Below are 15,178 nucleotides of genomic sequence, written 5' to 3' on the forward strand. Positions count from 1 at the left end.
CTTTATGCATCAATCTCCCTCCATGTGGATAATTATGTAAGTGGCCAATTAAGTTTATATTTTGTTTGCATCGCAATTCCTCTTGGTTTACAGTATTTATTATATTATTTCATTTCCAACCGCAAAAACATTTTAGCACGGCTTGAACTGCTTCCTGGCAAGTATGCGTGGCCCTGTGCCCCGGTTCAGAGTAGTTGGTACATTCCGACTTTTCAGGTGGTCCTAAACAAATTGTCCACACAGACGGGGCACCGGGCCATCAAAACAAATTGTCCCATTGTCTTCAGACGGCAAGTGTCACACATAAATCCTAGATGCTGATTGGTTTAGAGACGCCCAATCCCTGTCTTTATGTTTATTTACAGACCCTCCAAACCTATCTGGAAGTTTACATAGATGCTAGGAAAGTCCATTTTTGTTACTTTGCTTCTCAAATATCCTACCCCGCGTGTCTGTATCGACGTTGAATTCCAGACACTTAAGATTTCTGTTCACCGGTGACTAGTGACAGAAGGAAAGGAATTAAGATCAATCAAAAATGAATTGTTTTCATTTAGATGACTTCCTTGCAGGGTGGATTGGAGGTGAGTGTCCGTTATTTTTTAAAACTTGTTAATTAGCTGTAGAATTAGATGTTTTATGTGAGGATGAGTTTTGGGATTAGAGCGGTGTTGGACTATTGCATATCGATTTTGTTTATCATCATTTGTTTTATTTTAATACATCTGCTATGTAGGCCGATGTCTAATCTATGTTCGATTAGAAAAAAGTAGATATATGAATAATTGGAACATGCGCAGATTTTCCAAATCGAATTGCCCCACGCGCTGGACATTTTGATCATTTTGATCAAACACTCAACATTTAACATCCAATCAAAATGTAGTTAATAATTAAATAACCAGTTGTACGTGTTTGGCTATTTATTTTGAGTGTTCTCCTTTTCTATATTCTACTTCTGCAAGGCGCGCTACCATGAAACGGACCGTAGGGGCATAGTAGTTGCACATTGCATAATGATACTGTGGAATGCTGCAACGGGTTTCACTCTTCATCGCCTGTTATTCGCCTATAGGCAGCCTGCTGTAGTTATGAACATTATCGGCCTAAGTTTTGTTTTTGCAAATGTTGAGTCAGAATGACCCCTAAGCAGTGGTAGTGTTTTGCTGTCTGGCCGGGATATGATTCTTTCTGTTCTCTCTTGTGTTTGCCCTGAAATCTGTGGTACTGTAGTTCTATTGTCTGAGGAGGGTTGGATGTTCTAGGCAGGGTGCCACTGAAACAACATTATATATTAACTCTCCCCCTCTCTCTTTCACTCTCTCTCTCTCTGTCTTTCACACTCTCTATCCATCCATCCCTCCTTACGCCTCCTAAACGTGGTTTCCATCTGTTTTTCCAATAGGAGCTTCCAGTGTTATTGTTGGTCATCCGCTGGACACAGTCAAGGTACATACAAGGACACACGGTTCAACACATAAAGGACTGGTTTCCCAGACACTGATCAAGCCCAGTCCTGAACTTAAATCCACTTTCAATGGAGATTCTCTGTTTATCTTGAGTTCTAGGACTAGGCTTAATTGGTTTTCCAGGAAACGGTCCGATCTGGTTTAAATCAGTGATTGACATTAAGGTCTGAAAGACAATTGTCTCTTTCATTTAAACAATGGAGGGGAGCCAGACAGATCAATGCTTGCAGTTTGGTTGTTGTCAGTAAAGACATGTTTTTTAAATAAACAGCCCAATGGGGGCAACCTCAGAGCAGGCTCAACTTGCCCAACTGTTCAGTTCACTTGCTCTAGGCAATAGATCAACCCTTAATGTCAAACCTTGTGTTTTTTTACCAAACATGTAATAATAGTTGATCTACTCATACCCAGTTACCATTTAGTAGGCTATAGGCCTGCAGTAACATTAACATGAGTGACCACACATCACCTAGCCTACCTGTTGTAGATTGTGTAGGCCGTTGTTTTATGTAGGAGGAATGTTGAGGTTCTTATCGTATCCCATTCTATGATTCTACCCAACAGACCCGTTTACAAGCTGGGAAAGGATACAAGAACACCCTTCACTGTGTCCTCCAAATCTACAGAAAGGAAACTGTAAGTGATATGTTAATGCTCTTGTCGTCTAAATGTAAATATATATATACCATTTAGCAGACACTTTTACCCAAAGCGACTTAGTCACTCGTGGGGAGACCTTTTGTATTGTCCCACAGTAATCCATAGGAGGCCATGGGATAATATTTGGCATGATAATCCATAGGAGGCCATGGGATAATATTTGGCATGATAATCCATAGGAGGCCATGGGATAATATTTGGCATGATAATCCATAGGAGGCCATTTGATAATATTTGGCATGATAATCCATAGGAGGCCATGGGATAATATTTGGCATGATAATCCATAGGAGGCCATGGGATAATATTTGGCATGATAATCCATAGGAGGCCATGGGATAATATTTGGCATGATAATCCATAGGAGGCCATGGGATAATATTTGGCATGATAATCCATAGGAGGCCATGGGATAATATTTGGCATGATAATCCATAGGAGGCCATGGGATAATATTTGGCATGATAATCCATAGGAGGCCATGGGATAATATTTGGCATGATAATCCATAGGAGGCCATGGGATAATATTTGGCATGATAATCCATAGGAGGCCATGGGATAATATTTGGCATGATAATCCATAGGAGGCCATGGGATAATATTTGGCATGATAATCCATAGGAGGCCATGGGATAATATTTGGCATGGTAATCCATAGGAGGCCATTTGATAATATTTGGCATGATAATCCATAGGAGGCCATTTGATAATATTTGGCATGATAATCCATAGGAGGCCATTTGATAATATTTGGCATGATAATCCATAGGAGGCCATTTGATAATATTTGGCATGATAATCCATAGGAGGCCATGGGATAATATTTGGCATGATAATCCATAGGAGGCCATGGGATAATATTTGGCATGATAATCCATAGGAGGCCATGGGATAATATTTGGCATGATAATCCATAGGAGGCCATGGGATAATATTTGGCATGATAATCCATAGGAGGCCTTGGGATAATATTTGGCATGATAATCCATAGGAGGCCATGGGATAATATTTGGCATGATAATCCATAGGAGGCCATTTGATAATATTTGGCATGATAATCCATAGGAGGCCATTTGATAATATTTGGCATTAAAATCCATACGAGGCCATGGGATAATATTTGGCATGATAATCCATAGGAGGCCATGGGATAATATTTGGCATGATAATCCATAGGAGGCCATGGGATAATATGTGGCATGATAATCCATAGGAGGCCATGGGATAATATTTGGCATGATAATCCATAGGAGGCCATGGGATAATATTTGGCATGATAATCCATAGGAGGCCATGGGATAATATTTGGCATGATAATCCATAGGAGGCCATGGGATAATATTTGGCATGATAATCCATAGGAGGCCATGGGATAATATTTGGCATGATAATCCATAGGAGGCCATGGGATAATATTTGGCATGATAATCCATAGGAGGCCATGGGATAATATTTGGCATGATAATCCATAGGAGGCCATGGGATAATATTTGGCATGATAATCCATAGGAGGCCATTTGATAATATTTGGCATGATAATCCATAGGAGGCCATTTGATAATATTTGGCATTAAAATCCATACGAGGCCATGGGATAATATTTGGCATGATAATCCATAGGAGGCCATGGGATAATATTTGGCATGATAATCCATAGGAGGCCATGGGATAATATTTGGCATGATAATCCATAGGAGGCCATGGGATAATATTTGGCATGATAATCCATAGGAGGCCATGGGATAATATTTGGCATGATAATCCATAGGAGGCCATGGGATAATATTTGGCATGATAATCCATAGGAGGCCATGGGATAATATTTGGCATGATAATCCATAGGAGGCCATCGGATAATATTTGGCATGATAATCCATAGGAGGCCATTTGATAATATTTGGCATGATAATCCATAGGAGGCCATGGGATAATATTTGGTATGATAATCCATAGGAGGCCATGGGATAATATTTGGCATGATAATCCATAGGAGGCCATTTGATAATATTTGGCATGATAATCCATAGGAGGCCATTTGATAATATTTGGCATTAAAATCCATACGAGGCCATGGGATAATATTTGGCATGATAATCCATAGGAGGCCATGGGATAATATTTGGCATGATAATCCATAGGAGGCCATGGGATAATATTTGGCATGATAATCCATAGGAGGCCATGGGATAATATTTGGCATGATAATCCATAGGAGGCCATGGGATAATATTTGGCATGATAATCCATAGGAGGCCATGGGATAATATTTGGCATGATAATCCATAGGAGGCCATGGGATAATATTTGGCATGATAATCCATAGGAGGCCATGGGATAATATTTGGCATGATAATCCATAGGAGGCCATGGGATAATATTTGGCATGATAATCCATAGGAGGCCATGGGATAATATTTGGCATGATAATCCATAGGAGGCCATGGGATAATATTTGGCATGATAATCCATAGGAGGCCATGGGATAATATTTGGCATGATAATCCATAGGAGGCCATGGGATAATATTTGGCATGATAATCCATAGGAGGCCATGGGATAATATTTGGCATGATAATCCATAGGAGGCCATGGGATAATATTTGGCATGATAATCCATAGGAGGCCATGGGATAATATGTGGCATGATAATCCATAGGAGGCCATGGGATAATATTTGGCATGATAATCCATAGGAGGCCATGGGATAATATTTGGCATGATAATCCATAGGAGGCCATGGGATAATATTTGGCATGATAATCCATAGGAGGCCATGGGATAATATTTGGCATGATAATCCATAGGAGGCCATGGGATAATATTTGGCATGATAATCCATAGGAGGCCATGGGATAATATTTGGCATGATAATCCATAGGAGGCCATGGGATAATATTTGGCATGATAATCCATAGGAGGCCATGGGATAATATTTGGCATGATAATCCATAGGAGGCCATTTGATAATATTTGGCATGATAATCCATAGGAGGCCATTTGATAATATTTGGCATGATAATCCATAGGAGGCCATTTGATAATATTTGGCATTAAAATCCATACGAGGCCATGGGATAATATTTGGCATGATAATCCATAGGAGGCCATGGGATAATATTTGGCATGATAATCCATAGGAGGCCATGGGATAATATTTGGCATGATAATCCATAGGAGGCCATGGGATAATATTTGGCATGATAATCCATAGGAGGCCATGGGATAATATTTGGCATGATAATCCATAGGAGGCCATGGGATAATATTTGGCATGATAATCCATAGGAGGCCATGGGATAATATTTGGCATGATAATCCATAGGAGGCCATGGGATAATATTTGGCATGATAATCCATAGGAGGCCATGGGATAATATTTGGCATGATAATCCATAGGAGGCCATGGGATAATATTTGGCATGATAATCCATAGGAGGCCATGGGATAATATTTGGCATGATAATCCATAGGAGGCCATGGGATAATATTTGGCATGATAATCCATAGGAGGCCATGGGATAATATTTGGCATGATAATCCATAGGAGGCCATGGGATAATATTTGGCATGATAATCCATAGGAGGCCATGGGATAATATTTGGCATGATAATCCATAGGAGGCCATGGGATAATATGTGGCATGATAATCCATAGGAGGCCATGGGATAATATTTGGCATGATAATCCATAGGAGGCCATGGGATAATATTTGGCATGATAATCCATAGGAGGCCATGGGATAATATTTGGCATGATAATCCATAGGAGGCCATGGGATAATATTTGGCATGATAATCCATAGGAGGCCATGGGATAATATTTGGCATGATAATCCATAGGAGGCCATGGGATAATATTTGGCATGATAATCCATAGGAGGCCATGGGATAATATTTGGCATGATAATCCATAGGAGGCCATGGGATAATATTTGGCATGATAATCCATAGGAGGCCATTTGATAATATTTGGCATGATAATCCATAGGAGGCCATTTGATAATATTTGGCATGATAATCCATAGGAGGCCATTTGATAATATTTGGCATTAAAATCCATACGAGGCCATGGGATAATATTTGGCATGATAATCCATAGGAGGCCATGGGATAATATTTGGCATGATAATCCATAGGAGGCCATGGGATAATATTTGGCATGATAATCCATAGGAGGCCATGGGATAATATTTGGCATGATAATCCATAGGAGGCCATGGGATAATATTTGGCATGATAATCCATAGGAGGCCATGGGATAATATTTGGCATGATAATCCATAGGAGGCCATGGGATAATATTTGGCATGATAATCCATAGGAGGCCATGGGATAATATTTGGCATGATAATCCATAGGAGGCCATTTGATAATATTTGGCATGATAATCCATAGGAGGCCATGGGATAATATTTGGTATGATAATCCATAGGAGGCCATTTGATAATATTTGGCATGATAATCCATAGGAGGCCATTTGATAATATTTGGCATTAAAATCCATACGAGGCCATGGGATAATATTTGGCATGATAATCCATAGGAGGCCATGGGATAATATTTGGCATGATAATCCATAGGAGGCCATGGGATAATATTTGGCATGATAATCCATAGGAGGCCATGGGATAATATTTGGCATGATAATCCATAGGAGGCCATGGGATAATATTTGGCATGATAATCCATAGGAGGCCATGGGATAATATTTGGCATGATAATCCATAGGAGGCCATGGGATAATATTTGGCATGATAATCCATAGGAGGCCATGGGATAATATTTGGCATGATAATCCATAGGAGGCCATTTGATAATATTTGGCATGATAATCCATAGGAGGCCATGGGATAATATTTGGTATGATAATCCATAGGAGGCCATGGGATAATATTTGGCATGATAATCCATAGGAGGCCATTTGATAATATTTGGCATGATAATCCATAGGAGGCCATTTGATAATATTTGGCATTAAAATCCATACGAGGCCATGGGATAATATTTGGCATGATAATCCATAGGAGGCCATGGGATAATATTTGGCATGATAATCCATAGGAGGCCATGGGATAATATTTGGCATGATAATCCATAGGAGGCCATGGGATAATATTTGGCATGATAATCCATAGGAGGCCATGGGATAATATTTGGCATGATAATCCATAGGAGGCCATGGGATAATATTTGGCATGATAATCCATAGGAGGCCATGGGATAATATTTGGCATGATAATCCATAGGAGGCCATGGGATAATATTTGGCATGATAATCCATAGGAGGCCATGGGATAATATTTGGCATGATAATCCATAGGAGGCCATGGGATAATATTTGGCATGATAATCCATAGGAGGCCATGGGATAATATTTGGCATGATAATCCATAGGAGGCCATGGGATAATATTTGGCATGATAATCCATAGGAGGCCATGGGATAATATTTGGCATGATAATCCATAGGAGGCCATGGGATAATATTTGGCATGATAATCCATAGGAGGCCATGGGATAATATTTGGCATGATAATCCATAGGAGGCCATGGGATAATATTTGGCATGATAATCCATAGGAGGCCATGGGATAATATTTGGCATGATAATCCATAGGAGGCCATTTTGATAATATTTGGCATGATAATCCATAGGAGGCCATGGGATAATATTTGGCATGATAATCCATAGGAGGCCATTTTGATAATATTTGGCATGATAATCCATAGGAGGCCATTTTGATAATATTTGGCATGATAATCCATTTGTCGTCGTGCTGTTGGTACCGTTTCCCTTTAGAACTGCGGAGGCCTTGGACATAAAGTGTCAACCTCGACGACTACTCAAAAAAGTTAATTAGAACATCCTAAATTCATTTTCACAAACTCTTATCTGTAGATTATACCGTAGGCCTCGCTGTACCAGTTCTGGAAATATTTGTTTTACTTTTGAGGCAACTGTGCTTTTGTTTTAACAAATATCATTGAGCCTTGCTGTGAATACTCCCTATGTAGCCTCTCTCTGGCAGGGAGGTGGGGGGGAAAAACCTTCCAGTTGCCAAATTGTATACTGGGAAGCGGGCCTTCTACAGATCACACTGTTGCATAAAACGTCTCATTTGTATTTTTCTTCATCCTAGGTGGCTGGCTTCTTCAAGGGTCTCTCCTTCCCGCTGGCCAGCATCACCGTGTATAACTCAGTGGTGTTTGGGTTCTTCAACAACACACAGAGGGTTATTAGCAAGTTCCGCCATGGTGACGAGAGGCAGCCGTGTGGCATGCTGGACATGACCCTGGCCAGCATGTTGACAGGGCTGATGTCAGTGGGACTCGGAGCGCCGGTCGACCTGGTTAAGATCAGACTACAGATGCAGACTCTGCCCTGTCTAGCAGGTAAAGTCAAAGACCAATACAACATTCTAGACCATTCTAGAAGGTAAATATTTTAGCAGGTATTTCCTTTAGTATAAATCAAATGTATTTATAAAGCCCTTCTTACATCAGCTGATATCTCAAAGTGCTGTACAGAAACCCAGCCTAAAACCCCAAACAGCAAGCAATGCAGGTGTAGAAGCACGGTGGCTAGGAAAAACTCCCTAGAAAGTCCAGACCCTAGGAAGAAACCTAGAGAGTATTATAACTATCCTTTCAGACCTTTCTAGAAGGTACAGTGCCAATAGTAGTCATGGGTTTAGAAAGCTCATTTTAGTGGGACTTTACCCAGAGGTCTAGAATAGTTGACAGTTCAAGGAACCATACCAAAACGTATAATTTGCCTATTCAGGTTCAGAGCCCCATCAGTCTTTCAACTGCCATTCATATGTCACAACAGCAACTCGGACGAGCTAGCATGAGATGATAAATCCCGTGGATTGTAACCAGCTCACTTAAAGGTTGATAAACTAAAAAGGTGTCGTAATCACATGTCAATGTCCTACGTCAGTCACCAGTCACTGTTTTTGAAAACGGAAATTGCTGCACCGTTTTTATATGACGACGCGCCACACGTCCTTGAGTGGCGCCCCATGTGTATTTTATGATGCCCTATACTGTATAAAGATACGTGTTAAATCTTCACCATCACCTGTTGTTCTGGTATACAGTTAAAGCCTCCTTCCGTATAAGATTGAACCTTAATCCAAACTATCCTCTTTCTGCATGAGCGGTCAATAAAGTCAAGTACAGCCTGATCTTTATTGTTTGTTTATTGTTTGTATTTTAGAGAACCTGTCCCTCGCCGGGACGACCGGAAACGGGAACGGTAACATCGCCGTGCGCTCCGTGACTCTCCAGGGCCAGCCGACCTACAGAGGGCCCATCCACTGCATCAGCTCCATACTGCGGACTGAGGGGATCCGGGGGCTTTACAGAGGAGCCGGGGCCATGGTCCTGAGAGACGTCCCTGGGTACACGTTGTACTTCATCCCCTACGCGTTGTTCCGTCGCTGGCTATCCTCTGAAGGGAGGTCATCACCTCATCCCTGTTCTATATGGGTGTCTGGAGGACTGGCAGGTAACTGGAAGGTGTTTACGGATGAATGGTAATGTTACTGTTGCTAGTTGTGCTTGGTTGAAGCAAATAGAAATTAGCCTTTAGGTCAGATAAAGGAGCGTTCTGTTGAAACCGTGGCCTTGTTTTGTTTTCCACTAGGCCAGAGAATATTGATGGAGGGTTATTGGGCCCATACGTACATCGAAATCACAATCCTGACTTTGCTAGCAGGGCCGTAACCAGGGATTGAGTTTTAGTGAGGTCCGGATGGGGGAGACGCACCCACCCACCTTTCCCTCCTTTCAAGATATTTTTTTGAAAGTTGAAGCTTATTTACTGCATTTCTGTACAATTTAAAACACTTTTTAAAATGCTATTTGGAGAACAGCAACAACAAGCCAAAATGACCCCAGCCATTATCACCTTGTTGCAATAGCTTCATTCACCTCAGTCCATCTACAAGCATGTAGCCTATTAGCTGTACAATTGTAATGTTATACCCCCGAAACGGGGCGGAAATATGAGAAATGATTCACACTGACACGTAGCATCAGTCAGTCAGTTGTAATGATGAATTGCGAAAAATCACTCTTTACATAAATACAGTTTCTCTTTTTTTCAAAATACATAGCATTCACATTTGTATTCCTAGGCATTACTAATCAAGCTCCGCACAACCAGATATCAATGAAGCACACAGATGATTGTATTATCACATTCGCATTAATTATTAGAAAATGACTTCCAATTTTGTATAATCAGTGGTAAATAGTGTTAAAAGGTGGGTGATGGGTAAACTATAAACTTCAGTAGAAGGAACAACCACCGGTAGAAAGGAAAATGTAGGACATTTTTAAAACTGTATTGTTTGCATGTTGATAGCATTTTAATGTCGGCCTATAGGGAAGATGGGCCATGTGAAAATATTGAAACATATCAAATATTTTTAAAGTTCCTAACTTGTTTGATATCATTAGTACAGATTTTATCAAGGGACCCCACATGGGGCAACCACTGGACTAACCTCTCTCTGCATGCTTCCTCTGTCTTTCTTCTCTGCTTCCTCCTGCAGGCATCAAGAAAAAATGTGTGCCTGAAAAACACCAAAATGAACTAAAACGTCACAAAATGGCATCTTAATATAGGCACAAAATGGCATCCTAATATAGGCACAAAATGTTCCGGTTGGGAAGCATGTGGACGCCTTCAGCTGCTTTAGAGAGTGGGGAATGTGCTGCAAATCCAGCTGCTTTAGAGAGTGGGGAATGTGTTGCAAATCCAGCTGTTTTAGAGAGTGGGGAATGTGTTGCAAATACAGCTGCTTTAGAGAGTGGGGAATGTGTTGCAAATCCAGCTGTTTTAGAGAGTGGGGAATGTGTTGCAAATCCAGCTGTTTTAGAGAGTGGGGAATGTGTTGCAAATACAGCTGCTTTAGAGAGTGGGGAATGTGTTGCAAATCCAGCTGCTTTAGAGAGTGGGGAATGTGTTGCAAATCTGGCACACAAGTCCAAGGGACGCAGGCGATCATAACGAACAAACCACTGTTCATGATTCCACTTGTTCACAGAGACGCAGGCGATCATAACGAACAAACCACTGTTCATGATTCCACTCGTTCACAGAGAGGCAGGCATGTTTAGAACTCAGTCAGATCAATCATTTAAGTGTTCTGAGCTTTGCTCAACACTGGGAGAAATATTTACATGTTAACCTATAATTGTCTTAATTTATTTTGAACAAAATAAAAAAATATATTATATTTTTCTAATTACAAAAAAATTGACAGGTCTGGACCTCGGTGTCCTCATGTGTATTTATGGCCCTGGTTGCTATCTCCATGCTCTAAACTAACGGCTAACCACATTGGAATCATAATTTATGCAGAAATTCTAATGTTGCTGCTATGTGGACTTGGCGGAAAATGTAGTCTAGCTATGCAAATAAAAAGGTTCCTTCGGGTTATCTGCTAAGGAGCGTTCAGCTAAAAGGCTGTGGTACACTGAGGGACACGTCTAAATGAAGAATTTGGGCACTTTAGCAAGCCTTTTTCATAGTCAAAATTAGACTGATTTTAATTCTCCGTGTGGTCTATATTAAAGGGCACTTCATTTAACATAACAAGCTTTTAAAAATCTATATTTGTGAACAATTTCTACTTAAAATATCAAAGATACACACACACACAAAAGGCACTCATTTTGTAGAACGGCACCTTTACGGTCTTCGTGTCAAGTCCAAAGCTGAATAGTTGTCTTCACCTTGTCTACCACCTATAAAAACTTGTGACCCATTTGTGACCTGTTGCCATAAGAAAACATTACTTTATGCCATTTTATGATGCCATCTTGAAAATGTAAGGGTTGGGAGGATGATTTACAGTTACTGATTACATGACAATAAAACTAGTTAGTAATGTAATCCATCGGATTACTCAAATTGTGAGTAACATAGTTTGATTACTGCCTTGGTTAGCCCGCATCTGCCTCCTTAGTTTATGCAGTAGACCACAGGAGGTTGGTGGCACCTTAATTAAGGGAGGACGGGGCTCGTGGTAATGGCTGGAGCGGAATCAGTGGAATGGAATCAAATTAATCAAAACGCATGCCATTCCATTTGCTCTGTTCCAGCCATTACCATGAGTCGTCCTCCCCTCGGCAGCCTCCACTGCACACCAGCATTTTGGGGCAGTTGCTTTGCTCAGCTAGCTGCCTGCTGCATCTTATTGATGTGATGCCTTCACTGCCAAAAGGTCCAGGGAAAGCATTTCCAACCCTCGTTCTTTGATTATGCAATCATTGGCCTACTCCACAACAGCCACCCAGCAGATTGTGACCCATAAATGATGACATGGTCTGACTCACCCAGCAGTCTGCTGTGATAAAGACTTCAATGGACATATGTAATAGGTCAAAGACATCTGATTAGTTCATGAGTTGAATGACCTCTGATTTTAGTCTGCTCCTTTCCGCTGACACTGGAGGTATAGCTGAGGTAAGCAACTGATTTGACACGTCATCCCAGTACACAGCATGGAGCTGTATTGACTAATAAAACATTTCCCTTTTGACACAGAAATCCTGATGAAATGTGGGATGATTCAGTTCTCAGTAGGGTTGCAAAAGCTACTGGTAGTTACCAAGGTTACCGGAATCTTCGGTAATTTCGGTCATTTATAGCTGAATAACTTTTACAAAATGTATTCGTGTGTATATAGTCACATCTACTGTATGTTAGGTTTTGATTAGCCAATGCAGGTTAAAGTGAATTCTTCCACTCTTTTTTTAAATTTTATTTCTGTCAATACTCCATATTCTGAATGACATTTGGGACCTCGGCTAGATGGTAACCTGATGGACAAAGGGGGGTTTGAAACATTAGCATTATCCAAGAGACACTTTTTGAGGTGACACTCAAGTCACGGAGAACTCTTAGTTATGACCACTTCCTTCCGTTTTGAATATTTGAGAAAGGTGTTGTTGATTTGAATTAGACCATGTGGTTCAAGCTTAATTCATTTTTAAAAAAAGCATCTAATCAACAGTGGCATTTATTTTCATTTAACTCTTTCGGCCGCTGACATTTTCCATAACTGCTGCCAGTTTCACGCCAAAACATTGACAACCAAATCATACTGACATAGTAAAAAGAGTGTTTAAAAATGTTTTTAAAGGATATTTCATGCTGAAACCCCCATAATAAACACTATGGGGCGGCAGGAAGCCTAGTGGTCAGAGGTAAAAACCTGTCATTCTACCCCTGAGCAAGGCAGTTAACCCACTGTTCCCCGGGGTGCCGAAGACGTGGATGTCTCCCGTACCTCTCTGATTCACAGGGGTTGGGTTAAATGCGGAAGACTCATTTTAGTTGAATAATGGACTAGGTACCCCAATTTCCAATGTTATTCGCTAAATTGATGGTTTATATTTAGGATAATGTTTTACAGCTTTGTCTATTCTGTGTTTATTTTAAAATCATCATATTTAATTACTTCGTATTATTTTACCTGACGACATCTGTGAAAATATGAAGTACCAAAAGGGCTGATAGATGTGATGGATTACATAACATCCTTCACAGATATTCTGGTAGTTTACCCTCCTGGTAGTTTACCCTCCTGGTAGTTTACCCTCCTGGTCCTGGTAGTTTACCCTCTTGGTAGTGTACCCTCCTGGTAGTTTACCCTCCTGGTCCTGGTAGTTTACCCTCCTGGTAGTTTACCCTCCTGGTCCTGGTAGTTTACCCTCCTGGTAGTTTACCCTCCTGGTCCTGGTAGTTTACCCTCCTGGTAGTTTACCCTCCTGGTAGTTTACCCTCTTGGTAGTTTACCCTCCTGGTCCTGGTTGTTTACCCTCCTGGTCCTGGTAGTGTACCCTCCTGGTAGTTTACCCTCCTGGTCCTGGTAGTTTACCCTCTTGGTAGTTTACCCTCCTGGTAGTTTACCCTCCTGGTAGTTTACCCTCCTGGTCCTGGTAGTTTACCCTCCTGGTCCTGGTAGTTTACCCTCCTGGTCCTGGTAGTTTACCCTCCAGGTAGTTCTCAGCAAGTGGGAGACTGATGTTTTTGGTCAAATAAAAAAAGTTTGTGTGAAAAGCAACAAGGACAGGACATTTGACAGTTTTGGAGATTTTAAATTGATTTAAACAGAAGGAAAAAGCTTCCAATCCCAGTGAAAGGTGACTTTCTAGCAGTGTGTCTCAGCACATTTAAAAAAAAAAATAATAATAAATAACTGCCTGTTCAGTGTGTTTGAAGAAACATCTTGATATCACATGAAGTTTTCCAAAAATGTAATCAACTGTTTAAAAAAATAATAATAATAATAATAAATCCAACTGAATCTCCTGACCCTCCTGAAGTGTTTCTGTCTACAGGTTCTATCTCGTGGGTCACGGCTACTCCAGCTGACGTGGTTCTGTCTACAGGTTCTACTCCTGCTGACGTGTTTCTGTCTACAGGTTCTATCTCGTGGGTCACTGCTACTCCAGCTGACCGGTTTCTGTCTACAGGTTCTACTCCTGCTGACGTGTTTCTGTCTACAGGTTCTATCTCGTGGGTCACTGCTACTCCAGCTGACCGGTTTCTGTCTACAGGTTCTACTCCTGCTGACGTGTTTCTGTCTACAGGTTCTATCTCGTGGGTCACTGCTACTCCAGCTGACCGGTTTCTGTCTACAGGTTCTACTCCTGCTGACGTGTTTCTGTCTACAGGTTCTATCTCGTGGGTCACTGCTACTCCAGCTGACCGGTTTCTGTCTACAGGTTCTACTCCTGCTGACGTGTTTCTGTCTACAGGTTCTATCTCGTGGGTCACTGCTACTCCAGCTGACCGGTTTCTGTCTACAGGTTCTACTCCTGCTGACGTGTTTCTGTCTACAGGTTCTATCTCGTGGGTCACTGCTACTCCAGCTGACGTGGTTCTGTCTACAGGTTCTACTCCTGCTGACGTGTTTCTGTCTACAGGTTCTATCTCGTGGGTCACTGCTACTCCAGCTGACGTGGTTCTGTCTACAGGTTCTACTCCTGCTGACGTGTTTCTGTCTACAGGTTCTATCTCGTG

General features: G+C 41.2%; 1 protein-coding gene across 3 annotated transcripts in view; it reads left to right on the forward strand.

The window, feature by feature from the left end:
- Positions 1–302: 302 nt before the first annotated feature.
- slc25a48 (solute carrier family 25 member 48) overlaps positions 303–15,178 on the forward strand; it is a 17,933-nt gene continuing 3,057 nt past the window's right edge. Inside the window, exons 1-6 of one of the 3 annotated variants that reach the window (XM_036943414.1) lie at positions 303–584; positions 1,406–1,449; positions 2,034–2,105; positions 8,271–8,523; positions 9,353–9,643; positions 14,494–15,178. The exon at positions 14,494–15,178 is cut by the window's right edge and continues 962 nt beyond it. In XM_036943414.1, coding sequence (XP_036799309.1) covers positions 539–584; positions 1,406–1,449; positions 2,034–2,105; positions 8,271–8,523; positions 9,353–9,643; positions 14,494–15,178 — 1,391 coding nt within the window. In that variant the 5' untranslated portion in view covers positions 303–538. The remainder of the gene's footprint in view (positions 585–1,405; positions 1,450–2,033; positions 2,106–8,270; positions 8,524–9,352; positions 9,644–14,493) is intronic. The other 2 variants (XM_036943415.1, XM_036943416.1) reach the window with 2 other exon arrangements.

The sequence above is a fragment of the Oncorhynchus mykiss genome, chromosome 14, assembly GCF_013265735.2.
Source record: "Oncorhynchus mykiss isolate Arlee chromosome 14, USDA_OmykA_1.1, whole genome shotgun sequence".
NCBI classification, from domain to species: Eukaryota; Metazoa; Chordata; class Actinopteri; order Salmoniformes; family Salmonidae; genus Oncorhynchus; species Oncorhynchus mykiss.